The sequence below is a fragment of the Biomphalaria glabrata genome, chromosome 14 (assembly GCF_947242115.1).
Source record: "Biomphalaria glabrata chromosome 14, xgBioGlab47.1, whole genome shotgun sequence".
NCBI classification, from domain to species: domain Eukaryota; kingdom Metazoa; phylum Mollusca; class Gastropoda; family Planorbidae; genus Biomphalaria; species Biomphalaria glabrata.
In genome coordinates, this window is record NC_074724.1 from 11,623,985 (window position 1) to 11,641,512 (window position 17,528).

Sequence of the window (17,528 nt, forward strand, 5' to 3'; positions counted from 1 at the left end):
ATCAGGTACTCAAAAGTTTTTGAGGATTTACCCTCAGCCCTCAAGATAGTATTACTATTAATTGACCCAAACACTTTTTTTAAAATCATTTTTGTGATCATGTTTTTTTCCTCTTCTGTATGTGTTATGAACATATGCCAAAAATTATACAAACAAAAAGAAAATGTTGCCAAAAAAAAAATGAACAAAATAATGGTATGATATTTTAATTCAAATATAAATAAGTTTAAAAGTAGACATGAAAGCAAACTTTGCTCAAAGTATCAACATTTTATCACAGCATGACATTCAAAATTACTGAGGAGATGGACTAAGTTGGCAGTTAATTATCTTTTTAAGTCATTATAACTAATATTTGTATTCTGCCTTTGGTTAAGTCGAGACCAATTCTTAAGTACATAAATAGAAATCATCACAATATATTCATTATGGTTCCATAAGTTGCAAACGCCAATATCTATATTGAGTCTAACATTTTGAATTAAACTATAATAATTTTTTTAAACCCAAAAAGATTGAAACTATTTGGTGTCAGACCAGGGACCAATAGCAGAGGAGGTGAAAATGCTGTTACTGGGGTGTGGGGGGGTGGTGTTACATAGAACATTCAGGACAGAGGACTGAAGATTTGAGGGGTTTTGAAGTGTATGGGCTAGAGGTCATTGAATAAAGTGAAACTGGATTGAGACATTTTGTTGGTTGCTTGCTTTTGTTGGGACAGCTTAACAACCATTTTCAAATTAAACATATATTAACAACCATTTTCAAATTAAACATATATTCACCAGTGGTTCTTATTGAGTGCCTTCTATGAATTAAGTGTCATCACAGTGGGTAGCAGATGAACATTGTATTACTACCCTTAACTTGCAGATACTAAACTAACGATGTCTGGTGATAATAGACCATGCACAGAATGAGAAAAACTGACAAGTGCTCATGATTGAACAACAATAGGAAAAGTGAGAATATATCAGATGCTAAATAAATACAATATAAAAGAAACAACTTATTATCCTATTACATAAAAATGAAATCGACCTTTGATCAGGTCTTAAGTTTATTTCCTTAAACTTTGGAGTTCACTAATTCTATTAAAAGATTTTTTGAAATGAAAACTGTTATGACATAAGTAAAAAAATAATTGCTTCATAAGTTATAGAAAACAGGAACAAAATACCCCCCTACCCCCCCCCCCCCCCCCCCCCAAAAAAAAAACAACTAAAATTTCTTGACTTTCTAAATCTAATGGAAACTAGAGAAAAAGAAGAATCATTTCCCTAGGACAAAAAAAAAAAGGTTAATTTATTATTTAAAAAAGTAACATTTTAAAATAAATAAATGTAAAAAAAAAATACATTGGCAGGACTATAGTCTGACCTAAAATTAAAAAGAAATCCTCGCTAAGTATAATAGTGCAGTTACTAGTACAATGATCATTAAAATACATCTCAGTACACACAAAATATTTACACATACATAATTACATATATATTATAATACATAAAGCACTGTTATACAATATATCAAAGTGTTTTATAGCTAGACTTCTGTTTTATAAGTTTGAACTGGTACAAAAGTTACAGAACCTCAGAAAATGTCTAATGTAATGTAAGATATTTCACTTGCATTATAAACATATTTAATATGTTCTTTTTTTTCTGTTAGGTTAAATGAATGATGTATTAGGTTAAATGAATGATGTATTAGGTTAAATGAATGATGTATTACTGATTTACTTCAGCATCTGTTGTAGCTGGCTCTGATATTGTGATCTCTTCCAGCTCAGCAGTGATTGATGCAGTCAAGCCGTCAGAGATCCCAGAGATACTGGCTGTGGTATTGGTGCTGTTGTCAAACACAGCTCTTGATTGCAGCTGCAGACGCAACATCAGCATTGTGTCAAACTCCTGAGCTTGCTTAAGGGTTTCTGAGATCATCAGATCATCATGGCTACTGGTATCCTTTGGATTGGTAGAGTCATCATTTTTAGTTTCTTGGCCACTGGAGTTGGGCATTTCCTGAAAACTTTGGTTAGACAGTATTCTGCTTGCTGTGCTGCCTTCTTCTCCAGCAGTAGATTTTAGATAGTCACTGAAGCCGGTGATATTCAGGCTGGTGGTCCTATCGTTTGATAATGGTGTTGTGTCTGCCAAGTTGGACAGAGACTCATTCTGGAAACTGACATTGATGTCTTGGCTTAATGGTTTAATTGGAGTTAAATTTACCAAGGGTGGCATTGTCGTCGAAGACAAATCTTCTTCTTCTGCAACATCACTCATGTCAAGCCGTGGCAGTAAGTTGGGATCTTCTGAAAAGTTCAATGTTCGTTTAGCTCCGAGCTTAGAGCCCACAAGTATTTGATCTCCAATGTCTGTGATCAACCCTTGATTGCTAGTTGGTTCATTAATCTGAAGATTACTTCTAGGTCTCGATAAAGTGAAAACAGTTCCTTGAAGGCCAGGGTTGGCATTGCTGTTTGCAGGAAGAGTGTAAGATTCTTTGAAGATGTCCACTTTGAAATCTGGCACGAGAGAAAAGAACTGTATACTTTTGCTACCACTGATACTTGAGGACTGGCTGTTTGACATGGTGGTTGCCTGTCTTTTAGCTGACTGCTTTCCAGGGACTGATAGTGGTGTGTCCACTTCCAGAATAGTGCTCAGCTCATGTGGCTGGTGATCTGATAATCCCGGGTTGGGTTGTACAGACAGTTGGCTGTCAAGAGTTTTCATTACATCTTGTATTGACTCAAAATTGGCTGAGCGGTCTGTAGGATACATTTCCAAAGTTGACCTTGAAAAAGATGAAAATCCAGAGAGACTCTGTTGTACGCTAGGTGCTGCAGTTTGCTGGGTGAAGTCTTGCATGGAAGATTGCTGATAAGCCTGGTTGTTGGTGGCAGAAGATGACTTCAGAAGAGATGCCCAGGTTGGCTGTGAAGTTCCTAGAACAGGTATAGGCTTTGGCATGTTGGTGAACTGGATGGAATCTCTTGAGATGAAGGCTGATGTGGGCAAACCCTTCAAGTCTGCAGACTTTATCTTCTGAAAAGAAATGTCTGCCAAGTATGAGTCAGCAGACAGGTTGCCAGGTGTACCAAGACTATGTCTTCCACTTGTCGTGTCACTCAATCGACTTCCATTAAATCCAACTGAGTCTGGCCGAGAAACTGCATAATAGGTACCAGTTATGTCTACGGGGCTCAAGTCTTCTCCATAACCAGAAAACGTTTCCCAGCTTCTGTGTAAAACAGGCTCAGAAACTTGGCCAGGTTTTGCTTTAAGCACAGCAGGGCCAGTCCTCATTTCTTCTTTAGATCCTACAGTTGCTTGTGCCAGCTTGGACTTCAGTGCCAATTGCTGTTGTTGGAGTACCATCTGGCCAGCATTGTATTTCTCTTGAATGGCATCTTTCTGTTTCTGAATTTCCAATAGTTGAGACTGGAGCTCATCCTGCCTTAGCTGGAATTCTTTCCTGCTCTCTGCAGCCCTTGCCACTAGCACAGAGGAGAAACTTTTGTTGTCTGACTGCCTTGACTTGTCAGATAGGATAGGGCTACCATGGTCTTCTTCACTTGAATATAACCGAGAGTTGTTGCTGAGGTCCTGTGAACATTTTGATGCTGGGGTGTCATTCCAGGTGATACTGAGAGAGTCATCCCCTTCTGGGAATGTAAGGGATCTTCTGATTTTGTCTGATTTCGTTCCAGCAGCATCCTCAGATTTCTTTTCATCTTTATTGAGCTGAGCTGGAATAGATCTTTGCCCAGAGTTGTAGAGCCATTGAGAGAATCGATCATCTGATACCTGAGATGTAACCAATTTATGCCTGGGCTCGGCTATAAAAGGTTTGATTGGCTCCCATGCCTTGCCCTGGGCCTCTGAGTAAGTGGGGGGAAGTTGATTGAATGAAGATGAAGATTTACTCATGTCTTCATTGCTGACAGAAGGCACGTCCAGTTTCAACTCTTGTCGCCTCTTTTCTATATCAGCCCTGACTTCAGCTAAAAGTTTTTTACGCTCTTCATGTGTTTCAAACAATTTACGCTGGTACTCTCTAACCCGTCTTGTAGTTTCTTCATCCATCACTGCCTGTTTCTCCTTTACCTTCTCTTTGTAGTCCATTAATTTTTGTGTCACACTTCCTGCATCACCAGCTTGGGACCAACTCACTCCAGTCATACCTACTGAAGTTACAGCTGGTCTCTGTGGTACTTTAACAGATGCAAACCTGCTGTCTAGACCTTCTCTTGTTGGAGCTTGATCGTAGTACTTATAGGATGGATTATGATCAAAAGTGACCCTATTTTCATGCAAAATAAATTTCTTATTCAAATCTTCATCACTCAAAGTCCCTGCTTTGTACCATGGGCCATCATTAAAAAGCTTTGAATCCACAAAATTCTGATTAGGCTGAGACCTTTTGGCCATGCCTTGACCTGAGAAGTTATGCATGTCTTTCAGAAACACTTCTCCCATAGCCAACTTTTTTTCAGGCAAACAACTGTCTGATAGCTTTGACTGAGGAGCCTCAGCTACTTCCTCTCCTGACTTGATGTCTACTTCCATCAGAGAGGAGTAGTCAGTCTGGTCCAAGCTGACAATGTCATCAGAGACCAGTTTGTTGTAGAAGCCATTGTGAGCTTGGAACTGTTGAGCCAGTTGTTGTTTCTGTTCTCTGAAAAAGACAAAAAAATTATCTTAGTGAAGGCAGAGAAAATTTTATATGAATGACAGCTGTAAAATTTTGGAAATTTATTTCATTATACAACATTCTGACTTAAAAATATAAACAATGCATGTAAATCATGGCGTTTGATAGTGAATTCAATTCTGTATTTCTAAACACTAGGTTCAGTGACTCAACAAATGTGGCAGCAAGGTAAATTAGAGTTTAAGAATTAATCCAAATCAAAGTCATAAAATTCCAAGTTAGAATGCATAATATAATTGATTCATAACCAAATCAACAGAATTAACATAATAACAAACTTAAAACTTATGAAGCAATTGAAAACAAAAATGCCCCCTGTATTTATACTCTTCCTAAGCAAGACAGAACTAGAAAGTTGCTGAAATCTCAAGCAATGTGTTTGTAATTACATTTCCTACCTTCTAAGCAGCAAAAACATTTTATTAACATTCTGCAACCTGACACTGCATTATGGTTGAACAATGTTATCATCTACATCTTTACTGGAGTGGGATTTTGGTAAATGAGGACACCGGATAGTATCTAATATTCTATGAGAGTCGTGTAATCATAAACAAGTAAATGGTAACACATCGGGTAATATAGATATTCTATGTGAAAGGTGTAATCATAAACAAGCTTTCCTTTATTTGACACTACTTATTGGTTACATTATAAAGATAAAAGTTCTTCATATAAGTCACTATACAAAGTTAATGATTCAAAAACGAAACATGAAGGCTGGTACATCAAGACATTAGTAAGCCTGGACAACACTCATAAACTTGGTTCACCCTAATCCTAGGTATGACTCTACAGGCATAAACTTACTCTATTGTTTGAATTCTTTTCAAAAGATCTTCAATCATTTTATTGTTATTACTGATGGCTATCTTGTCAGGATCAGCCAGGGCCTTCTCTTCAAATACATTGCCTGTTAAAATAAAAAATAATTACACACTTCCTGAAATAAAAACTGAAAATAAAATTCTAACTATGAATGAGGCTTAGTAAAGAGCAATGCAGAAGGCCAATTTGTTACAGATAATAAAATATTTCATAAAAGAGGGATTTCAGTGTTTCTCAAACTTTTTCCTTAACAAACACCTCACTTGTTCTAAGTATTTAGTGGAAAACAGTGCTTATTTTTTTAAGAGAGATTAATTCCCTTATTAGGCTACTAGTTAGTTATTCCAGTAGTTTTATGGAATACCTATTCAGGCTTTGCGGAACACAGTTTGGGAAACACTCGCCTATTTCTATCTTTATTAGAAATCTATAATAAAAAAGTTATTGTTTTAAATCTCCCTTACATGCAAAAGCTTCTCACAATAAAACAGAAACTTATTTCAACTAGCAGAATCCAAGCAGAGGATAGAGGACTAGGAACTGTTCATTTGGGTTTTAGATGAGAATTATGACTACAACTTTTAAAGCTTTTCAGAGGTGGAAACCAGAAGTCAGATTATTAAAATAGTGCCATCTTCATTACACCAAATTTCTTTTTTTATTCTATCATTTCTGTTTGCTGAGACAGTTTGGTTTGAGGTTAACAAATGAACATAAGCATACTAAATGACCTTTCTGTTCAGTCTTGTCTGTTCCCTGAACGTCCACAACCTGTTCATCTGAACTGCTTGTTATATGCTGGACTGGGCCAGGTTTGGAGGAGACTCCTTGTCCATCTGACTCAGCAACAACTTTGTCTTCAGTCTGTGGTGCAGATGAGGCTGCAGCTGAATGAGGCCCACCTGCATCCTTAGCCATGGTGATGAGCTTGCTGTCATCCCTCTGTTCTTTGATGCGGTTGAGAAGCTGCCTGAGAACTGTTTCTACATGGACAAAACATACACAATTACTACCATATCACAACTTACTGGCAAGCTTATGGTGATCATATTTGATTGTTAACTCTTTCTCTCCTAATTAACTATGCCAACATTGATTTGACTCCATTAAACTAAATTGATTTTTGAGTTTATAAACTTTAATTTGTGTTGTGTAAAAAGAGCATGCGTTCCCCTATAATTGGATACCAACTATAACATTTTCTGATAAACAAACAAAAAAGTTATTGAAGTTTAGTCATAACAGGATAGTAACATACAAATGAGTAAAATGAATAATTCTATTGGAATGAGGAAAATAATTACGTTGAGAAAGAGTTTAAAAAATATACATAAATATTTGTAGACAATCATATTTAAATCAGAATAAATAATCAATATCCTTTTCTTGTAAAATAATTATCAAATAATTAATTACGAAAAAAAAGTGCAAAGACAAAATGAGAGACAAATTAATTGCATAGAAAAATGTAGCCAATGTGAACATTACTTTGCTGATCTAGTATTCTAAAAATAAAATGTAATGAAAGTTTACCAGGTTTTTTTAACTGCGTGGGTTCTGCCTGTTTGGCTACATTCGTGAGGTCTCTGAGAGCAGGGTTGATGCGAGACATTGGGATGGAAATATCTGGGGTGGCATCTAGGGCTACAGTGTCTTCTATGGAGTCTGTCGTGGTGAGGTATTCTGATATACTCATACTATGGAGATCTTCAACATCAACTTCTAAACAGGGTAATCAAAAGATACAACACTAATGTATTCCTGATTATGCACACAATTTCCTAGGGAGTCATTCTACTTCCCTTCACCCCCCCCCCCCCAGTACATTAATGTTGATATAACAGCACCAAACAAACAAAAATCTGAATGACTCCAAAAGCAAAACTTAAGATTCTGTGCAGACTGTATAGTTGTATAGCCAATGAATGAATGAAGGGGGGGGGGGGGGCGCTGTACAGTCATTGATTTTAATGGGACTGTAAGTAAGAGTAAAAGTAAGTAAAGTCCCCCTTCCAGACCTTGTGGTCTATAGGGCAGATGATGTAAAGGTCATCTGTTTCTTTGGCCTACGCTTAACGAGGGTGTCATGTGGCCAGCACAACAACCAACCGCCTTTACTTTTCCCCAACTAATGTCAGGTACCCATTAGAGCTGGGTGGACTCAGAGGCGCCCAAAGATCCCAAGATTAAAAATTCTAGTCTTCACCAGGATTCAAACCCCAGCCCCCGGTTTGGAAGCAAAGCGCTTTACCACTCAGCCACATCGCCTTCAATGGGACTGTAAATCCAATAAATTTTAATGTGTGTTAAACTGACTAGACATTAATAATAACAAAAGTAATGATCCAGTGCAGGAGAAAGAGCCTAAAATTTGAAAGTAGAATCTAGAAATTAAGAAAAATATAGAAGGAAGACATTTTAACATTATATCTAGCGGTGTTAAAATGTATAGTATTTACAATTATCAAAATACTATTCAGATTATTACTAAATTTAAGCCCATATAAATATAAAGGCAACTTACTACAGTGTTGAAGATAAAGTTGGTCAAACTTAGACTCCATTTCTTTCTGTCTCTCTTGTCTCTCTTCTAGACATTTCTCTGGAGGTACAAACACCTGCTTCTGCAGGGAGTAAGCATCAATAGATAATTAATTTTGGAAAGCATTACACCCAATTACTTAATTTAGTGTAATTTAAGTAGATCTACATTTATTTTGAAATATCCTGATGATCTGCAAACCAACAAAATTAATAATAGCCTACATCAGTAATTTTGCTTCAGAACAAAAAGATATTTAAACATAGGTTTGCCTCTAGCACTGTATTAATGTCCTACTAAGTTAGGCTCCAGGTTTGTCATTCAATCAAAATGCACAGAAAGTTTGTAATGTAAAAGTTTGTAAAGTATACATAAGAATAAGAGAAAAAACTTACAGGAAGGTCAGAGACAATGCCTTGCCTTCTACGTCGATCTTTCTTCTGTAGGAGACTTAAATCTTTCAACATATCTCCAAGGTCCTGAGGACAGAAGTACAGAAAAAAACAACAACAATTATTTACATCTAATTTTTAAAGAAAAATCCTTTTGAAATTAAACAGAAGAAATAATAACAATCAATGAAAATAAATGAACTTCAGTAACTATTAGTAAATCTATTGAAGGAAAAAAATAATGTGTACAGTATTACAATTAACAACATAAAAATATAATATTAATATCATCTAGTTCTCTTGATCATTTCTATATAGACTAACTGATAAAGCAACAGAACAGAATTTAAAAACAAAAAAAAAAATCATTAAGATCATAACATACATGTTTCAACATCTCTTTCTGCAAAGCTTCATTGCCACGGATACGGGCTTTCTCAATCTGCTCATGTTTTGAACGTTTTAAAGCCTGAAGATCCTGCTTCAGTTTGACGTCTGTTTCTTCTGCGCTCTTCTTAGCATTGTACATGCCCTTAGAAAGAATACCAATACATTATGTGTCTCATAAATTCTAAGAAATGCTAAGAAAAAATTTACAATCCTTGCAGTAAAACATATTTTAGCAGGAATGATAAAAACATGATAAAAACAAGACTCACTTGTTCCTCGGGCCCTGCTTTAACAACATGGTAGTCGGGTATATGGAAGTGTGTGGTAGCATATGCTTTCATGTCCATCATTGGAATGGGTTTTTCTGGAAGTAATAGAAAACAACAATAACAAGTATATTTAAAATTCATGCATCAGGCAAAAGAATATAAAGATTAGAAAGAATAACAAGCACTACTGTACTGTCAAAATTACAAGCTAAACAGGTTATTAAAATATTAAAGCAAATCTGGGTGACTTTTCTCAACAACTGCGAATGTTACTATTGTCTATTCTTAGTAAACTTATAGAAAACTACTATTGTAAAATATAAAAGAAATATACTGTATGCATTCATATGAAACTCCAAAAGTGGCTATTTGCTTTAGTTTTAAATTCATTTTATTTTCTTTCAGTTCTATGTAACAGAGCAGCTAGTGAAGCAGACATGGAGAGATTGATACAGCAGATGAGCCACCTACTTTTTGCTTTCTCAAGCTCTACAGATATATCAGGTGGTGGGGGTGGTAATGAAGCTATTTGAGAAGCTCGTTCTTTTTCCACTTCAAGAGCAGCTTTCCTGTAAAATGAAAAGTAAAATACTCCTAAGATTTTGAATAACATCTATTTTAACCTTTTAATTCTAATCAATGTAATGCTTTTCAGTTACTAAACTAGAGCTTGTTTTTATTGAACATAAACATCAACAATGTTAGTTCTTGACACTTAGCATTGTGTTGTTCTTTTTTCTCATCAAAGACTTATATAAAAAAGCAATATTTTAAACATAGCACACAAATTAAATTTTATTTTTTTAAATAACCACCATAGTAACTAGAATGTCAATGAAGAATATGTAGATTTATATGTATTGCAGGTTTAAATCAGTAAAAAACATATTAAAGGTCTATTGTTACATAATGTTATATTTTGGACATTACAAATGCTGGGCTAAAAAAACTTTTTACCTAGCAAGAACATGTTTATTCTGTTCCCATTCCTTCTCTGCATCTAATCTTTTCTTTAAGTCCAAGGCTTGTCTAAATCTGTCCTGGGCAGCCAGTTCCTCTTCTCTTTGTTTCTTTAGTTTCTCAGCTCTGTTTTCTATATCTCCCTGCCAATTAAAGAAGTCTAGTATTTCACAGCTTTACACTATAGATGTTTTCATTATATCCCTATGCATCTTACAACTTTACAGTTCAACTTTTCGATAGTACAAGAGGCATACAATTAACACAAAATAAAAACATTCAATAAACAAATATATATATCTCCTTGTTCTTATCTTACAGACGTTACTTAAAAAAAAAAAAGTTAATTACTTTCACCACATTTCATGTATCAATCTAGTCATGCATGTTAATCAATGACCTAAACTCTGCTAAGTCATTGGTTTTCCTGACTGTTTCAGGCAAACCATTCCATTCTCTATTGGCACTAGGGAAGAATGAGCACTTGTACAACTTTGTTCTAGCGTATGGAATAAGAAATGTGTCGCTATCTTTGTGTCTTTCTGTGTTTGGAAGTCACTTATATACCAAATAGATACTTTTATATCAAGTTCTCAGATTTATCTCTATCACACATAAAGTCAACTTAAACATTATATAGAGAATGATTAGGATACAGGCTGATGAAATAAAAGATTACGTTTTAAAGTCTTTAAAAACGTAAATTTTTACCTTGAAAATGTTTTTACAGCTCATTATGCAAGAAAAAATATATTTCCAAGTTTTAAAAAAATAGTAATTTTAAGCACTCTGAACCACATTTCGGACACCTTATTTACAAAATCTTTATTGATAAGAACAATTTAAAAAAGATTCAAATCAACATAAATTCAACATTACTTGGCAAAGAATAAAATGTCTCTCTCTGCATACGTACATGTATATGAGCCTCTTTATGACCTTCACCAATACTATGCAATGTATTTTCATATCTATGTTCAAGTTGCTTCAGTTTCTCCTCTTTTTCTGCTTCCAGTTGCTCCTATTATGAGATAAATATTAATTTTAATCTTTAATGAAAAGAGGCAAAGAAAAAAGTTTCATGTAAAATATAAAGAGCAACAAAAAAGAATAAAATAAATGAAAGCAAAAAAAAGCCCTACACTGTGAAGGAAAGGTAATTTGAAACTTCATTGTATACAAGACAAAAAATTTCCTATAATATTTATAAAACATATATATATATATTATGTCTGAACTAGACAGAACACTCTTAAACTGTAAAGAAAGAGTGCTAGAGACATCTGGAGTACATGTGCTTTGTTGGGAGCTTTCAAATTTCTTATATACAAATCAGAAGATTAAGAATTGTCCAATATTTCATGTGACATGCAGACCCAGGTGTGACCTGCACATTTTGCCACAATTTAGCAGACAAAGTGGTAGTCTGCTGGGGGAGTCATTTTAGGCTATACTCTATTATTGCACATGTACCTGCATTGACAAGGTTTTTTTAGGGTTTTAATATGTCTCACACTCATTCTAAGAGTTTTCCAGTTGTCGTTTTCAAAAGAAATTTGATTTCAGCTCTTTTCTTCTTTGCCAGTGAGGAAAAAACGGATGCCTGAATTGGTCTTCATAACACAGAGGTATTATACAAAATATTGCCATTCTTTACTAATTAAATCTCTTTTTTTTTTTAAAGTGACTATCAAAAGTGAGATTTGTGTTTACAAGCTTAATGCTGAATAACAAAGTGACAGAATACAATTGGAAAATTACAAGTTATTATTATTTAATAATAAAATCAATAAAAAGGCATATAAAATATATCTATATAAAATATAATATATATATATAAAAATCTTTTAACCTTTATTTCTGTTGCCATGTTTTGAAGAAGCTTGTCCTTGACCCGTCTAACGTCATTTCTAATTGAAGCTGCATTCGCTTTTGCTTGCTCTCTCACCTTTAAAAAAAAAGTCCATTATAATTGTATAGATATATAGAATGTTGCTAATCTTTTATTATAATCTATTAGGAAAAATGCAAACAGTAAGGAGAAAAGAAAAATTCTTGTGTAACAGAAATAGTTTCCTTAATGAATATATTTAAAAGAATAATATTACCTGTAAAATACGAAGCTTCCTACGCCGTTCTCTTTCCTCTCTAACTAGACGTTCTACTTCATTGGGACTGAGTCTATATTTTGGGCCACGCATTTTAGTAATTCTCTGCAATTTCAAAGCAACAACATTAATTAAAGTCAAAGTGTTTAAAATATATATATGAAATCATAAAAAGTGAATGCAGTAATTCATATCAACTTAAGAAATTTTTATTTGACTAAAACATATAAATATAGATAGAGTCTAATCATATAATAATCTATTTTGAATTTGAATGTTATTAAATATTAGGCTAATTTTTTTTTCTGTGTTTAAAGAGCTGACTATATATATATATTATATTATAATTATATATATATCGAGAAAGAGATATTAAAAGCAGTCAATGGTATGAATAGTATAATAGTGACTAGTCTAATAAATAATAGGCTAGATTTACTAGATATTAGAAATGAATGAAAAACTATTCATTTGAGTTCTGAGTAGCACAGATGACTGAGATGTAGATAGGAAAACAATCATTAAGTAACAATGTCAATGACTAGATCTAGTGACTAGTGAGTGAATGAAATGAGTCTAAATTCTAAATGACTCTTAACTCTTAATTAGATCTATTATCATCTATCATCATCTACTCTACTCTAGATGTAGTCTTAATTAAAACATCTTCAGATCTTGCAAGAGACAAAAACTCAATATTAGTAGGGAGATAAATTCATAAAAAGAAATATGCTGGTAGTATGCATAGAAAGGCTGCTAAGGATGTTTATTATACTAGATCATACTAGATGATAAGATCTAGATAATTTTTAATAAATATTATTATTAAAATAAAAATTTTGAAAGAATTATCGAAAATTGGTTTTGAGATTGTTTTCCAATGCAACCAGTTCAATTCAAACACTAACATCTAATAATCAACATTTATAGATCTAGATAAACATCTTTTACATCGTTACAAAATGAAGAACATCGTTTAAATCCTTTTTGGTTGAGATGTAGATCTAGATATAATATCCTAATCTAAATCTAGCTAAGTGTTGGTATACAGATCTAGTGACACTAGTCTAATTTGTTTACAAACAAGTCTAGACAGATATTTTCGAACATACCGCGACGGAAGTAATGCCAACTTTGATTGTAGACCTAGGTCTGACCTTTTTTTTTAGCCAACAACCTCCGGAAAAAAAAAGAACTGTCCAAGGAAAAATGGTCGGTCGGACGAAATAATGATTATTAAACTAAACTATATTGGCATGTAGAAAAAACAAATTACAGGTAGCTCGAGATTTTAAATAGTTCTCTAGATCTATTTAAATCTAGTATCTCCGATTCACTATCGTTTAGAATTTTATGGGGAAATAGCCAAATATGATTTTAAACATTCATAATCCTTTTTTGTCTTGCTATGTTTTCATATCTTTTTTCCAACTCTACTAAATATGTTAGAGATTGTTAAAGAAAATTTCAAAATACAATTTTAAAAAAAAATGGCCAAGACTGTCTTGAAGTGAGGTTCTTTCTAATTCTTTCTAATCCTTTAGAATCTATTAACTAGAGTGTTAAACTGTAAACTAGATCTGAATAACACAATAAGCCAGTGTCTCTAAAACTTTATCTATATTGCCCGTAGAAAACAAATCTTTCGTATCCTCCTTTAGTCTGCCTGCTAGGGAGTCATCGTGATTCGGGAAGGTTCGGTACCTTCATTTTGAAATGTAAAAATTCAATCTCCTGGTGTCTACAACTCAACTTTATTTATAGTTAGAAGAGCGCAGGTCAAATAAAGATAAAGTGATATTGGGTAGGACAGGCCGATATTAAATCGTTTTCCTTCATTCCGAGCTGCAGAAAGAGCACACGATTCATCCTAGTAAATAAAAAATAAACGCAGGTCGAATTAATTCCAGTAAAACACCTAGCATAGTAGTTAACAAAATTATGCGAGGAACATTCAAGGTGCATATAGCTATGTTTATTTATAATAGGCACTATCATCGTTAGGCAATTTTCATGTTGAGTAAAACAGACTCATTTTCGTCCCGCAAAAGTCGTCAATAGAAAAGATGAAATTCTAAATTTCTGGCACGAGAAAGTCGAGAATACGTCTGTACTCGGAAGTTAAAGCCAGTTGGCGCATAAGCTGGTCTTTAAAGCGTTTCTGGGGGCACCTCTATTACGCCGACGATCTTTCAGCTCACCAAAAGGTTGCCGTTGGCGGAAACTTTGGCACACGTTTGCTTAACTTAGCGAACTAATAGAAGTCCCTCTATATTATACTGTCAATACCGGCAACCCCCCCCCCCCCCCAAACAAACAAACTAAAAAAACACATTTGGGCAGCTGTTTGAAACAAACATCCATAAAAAGCTAAAAAGATTCTAGAAACAAAAAATCACCCTTTGGGTCAGGACTTTGTGATTTTTACCATCACAAAGGAGATACAAGACACCGATAGCAAAGACAAACAGACACAAACACTCTTTTGTTCCCCTGGCAATCAAATCATTAAATAGAAACAATCTGATATAAACTTTTCACATGTAAATTATGAGTGAGTCAGGTGTGAATTTAGATTTGTTATTTTATAGTTACAATGTTTTGGTTGGTGGAATGCACAAATTGTAAGACAAATTTCCTTACGGACAATAAAGATTATTATTATTATTATTATTAGAAAGAACATCGCTATTTGCAGTGCGGTATGACCAACATATGGCCATGATGGAATGTAGACATCCTTGATGAAGCGTTCAAGAAGTTTTAGTTGCTTTCTGTATAATACCGATGTCTCAGATCCGCATAGAAGGGTTGAGATAACCACTGCTTGATAGACACTGATTTTTTTTAGGCATGTGGAGTGATTTATTTCGCCGCACTCTCGCTTGAAGGCATCTAAAAGCACTTCTGGCCTTAGCCAGACGGTTATCATATTCCCTTAAGTTATGCGTGATTTGATACTATGCTTCCCAGATATATAAAGTCGTCCACCACGCTATGCGAGTATCCATTGTAGGCGATGTTTGGGGCTGAGTAGCTTTGATTGAATGACATTTGAAACATGACTTCTGTTTTTGTCGATGTTTATTCTTAAACCAAAAGAAGCGGCAGCGTGTGCAAATTCGTTGGCCGCGAGGCGAAGCTCATGTTCAGTGTGCGTAAGCAGGGCGCAGTCATCAGCAATAGAGAAGCTCTGTTAAAACCATTGGTAATAATGCCGTTATTTAAGATTAATATTCAGATTTCAATTTATATCTACAATGAAAAAGAACATTTTTTTGTAGTCTCTTGATTAGAATGACGTGGTCCTTCACCATTAATTGCATATTACTAATTAAAATTGTTTGAAAACATGGTATAGGTGTACGCATGGACGTAGCCAGGATTTTTTTTTTGGGGGGGGGGATATATATATATGTGTGTGTGTGTGTGTGTGTACGTAATTAATCTTTATTACATTCTGACCCTTCATTCTCTCGGAGGACGTTTATTGTACCATAGAATAGGTTCTTCCTGGAGTTAGTGTAAAAATTGTACACATCCCGCCCTTGACAGCAAGGGGCCTGGGGGAGCGCTGTGAGCTCCCCCCAGTGGGGTTTGGGGTGGAGTCCCACCGCCAAGCACTATTTCCGGTAGTTAAAGCCAAAAAAAATGCATATTCTGAGGTATCTACAGAGCATTATATATATACTGCTATTAGAAGTTTTAATTCAAAAATCTAATCTGCTATTCTTACTTACTTAGGACTTAGATTCCCCCGCGACGTTCGGCGCATTGAGCGGCAAGATGCCTCCACAAAAATCTGTCACTGGCAATGTATGAAGCCTCTTCCCACCTGGTGTCCACTGCACTAAGGACCTCCATGAAAGTGTGGCGCCAAGTTGTACTAGGATATCCCTGTATGCGTAATTCATTTTGTTGGAGAACATGTCCCTCATTCCTCTGTCACAACCTTACTAAAGGGGTCAACATATACCACCATATCCGTCATGTACTATTTCTTTCCTTTGTTCGATACCGAACAAAATAATTTATTATCAATACTTGATTCTTGCTTTTTTTTCAGGAAAAAGAAATAATTGTTCAAAATTTCAATTTAATTGTTGGAGAAATATGTTGAACAAACTTTTTACCAGAGCGAGAGAGTGAGTTGATATAATCTTTGTAAAAAAAAAAAAAAAAGGGCATCAATATATATATATATATATATATATAATTCTCTTTGTGGCTCAACCACGCGGGACACCACGAAAAAGTCATGGAAAGATAACTCTTTTATTTCTGCAAGTCGGACTAGAGTTACCCCACGTAACTTTCAAGGCAACAGAGAGCACGGCTTAGAAAACAAAAAAAGAGGAGGGGGGAAAATAATAATTTTTCTCTTTATACATTCTCTATTTGACTACATTTATGTGTGTATTTGTTTTTTGCACACGTCAATATCTGGTGTCATTAAAATAGTTGCACGTTTTTTTTCTGTAACTTTATCTTGATTTTGATTTTACCCCTTCGTATTGCCCTTCGTTTCCTAACCATAGCCACCGCTTCACATATATTTCGTGGAGTCAACATGTCTTTTAATGTAGCCGAAATTCCTGCAGGTAACTGTTTATTTCTATTAGTCGCATATTTCTTGGAAAAAATGTCATCGACGAAACTGTTGCTCTCGAACTTCGCAAGAAGGCTGTACGCTTTGTTTGCGAACATTGGGATAACTTAAAATATGGCGACGCCTTGTCCGTTGTTCTTACTCATGGAAGCACAGTCATACACTCTGCTCGAAAATACACTGCCTACATACTTCCGGCGTTTATGGTGGCGAGACTGAAATTGTGTCGATGTCTTAAATACTTCCCGCTACTATCACTGTTCCGAGAACGTCCGCATGACCCTCTTAGAGTTTACAATCCGGGTCAACGTCCCTCCATATCCCTGCTATTTAGCGGTCCTTTGGATCATGGCCATAACGAAGCGGTGTATGCTACGCCGAGGTTAACTGTATTATGTATTGTCTCTTGATATAACGGTGCCAAAAAAATAACTCATTTGACAACCAGCAGTTTCATAAATTATTGACTTTTTATCTTCATTTCCTTTAATTTAAACGGAAAAAAAATATTTTTAACTTTAAAATTTCCGTTTTTTTCTTTGTACAACTTTTCAATAGAATAAAAATCTTAATTAAAAAAAAACGAAGCAAATGTTTTGCATTTACAACAAGACAAAACAATGTAAACATGAACTCTACTGTAGTGAAACTGAGGAAAAACTTGTTCATTTATGGTAAACCAGAATATATTTTTTAGGACGTAATCATCTTTTT

The 17,528-nt window shown here is 34.7% G+C and overlaps 1 protein-coding gene across 1 annotated transcript; it reads right to left on the reverse strand.

Moving 5' to 3' along the window:
* Nucleotides 1-1,234: 1,234 nt before the first annotated feature.
* On the reverse strand, nt 1,235-13,306 carry LOC106077961 (uncharacterized). The gene is made up of 14 exons (XM_056011166.1): nt 13,157-13,306; nt 12,206-12,310; nt 11,950-12,045; nt 11,014-11,118; nt 10,095-10,240; nt 9,609-9,706; nt 9,138-9,232; nt 8,864-9,010; nt 8,482-8,565; nt 8,069-8,168; nt 7,078-7,266; nt 6,276-6,527; nt 5,527-5,629; nt 1,235-4,680 (listed from the first exon to the last, which is right to left on the reverse strand). The coding sequence occupies exons 2-14, from the start codon at nt 12,296-12,298 to the stop codon at nt 1,728-1,730; spliced, it is 4,461 nt and encodes a 1,486-aa protein (XP_055867141.1). The 5' UTR covers nt 12,299-12,310; nt 13,157-13,306; the 3' UTR covers nt 1,235-1,727.
* Nucleotides 13,307-17,528: the final 4,222 nt, after the last annotated feature.

Coding starts and splice junctions, on each gene's coding strand:
- LOC106077961 (XM_056011166.1), bottom strand. CDS start 12,298: ATGCGTGGCCCAAAATATAGACTCAGTCCCAATGAAGTAGAACGTCTA. Junction 7,267..8,068: donor ACTTTATCTTCAACACTGTA/GTAAGTTGCCTT, acceptor TACCCTGTTTAG/AAGTTGATGTTGAAGATCTC. Junction 6,528..7,077: donor CACGCAGTTAAAAAAACCTG/GTAAACTTTCAT, acceptor TTGTCCATGTAG/AAACAGTTCTCAGGCAGCTT.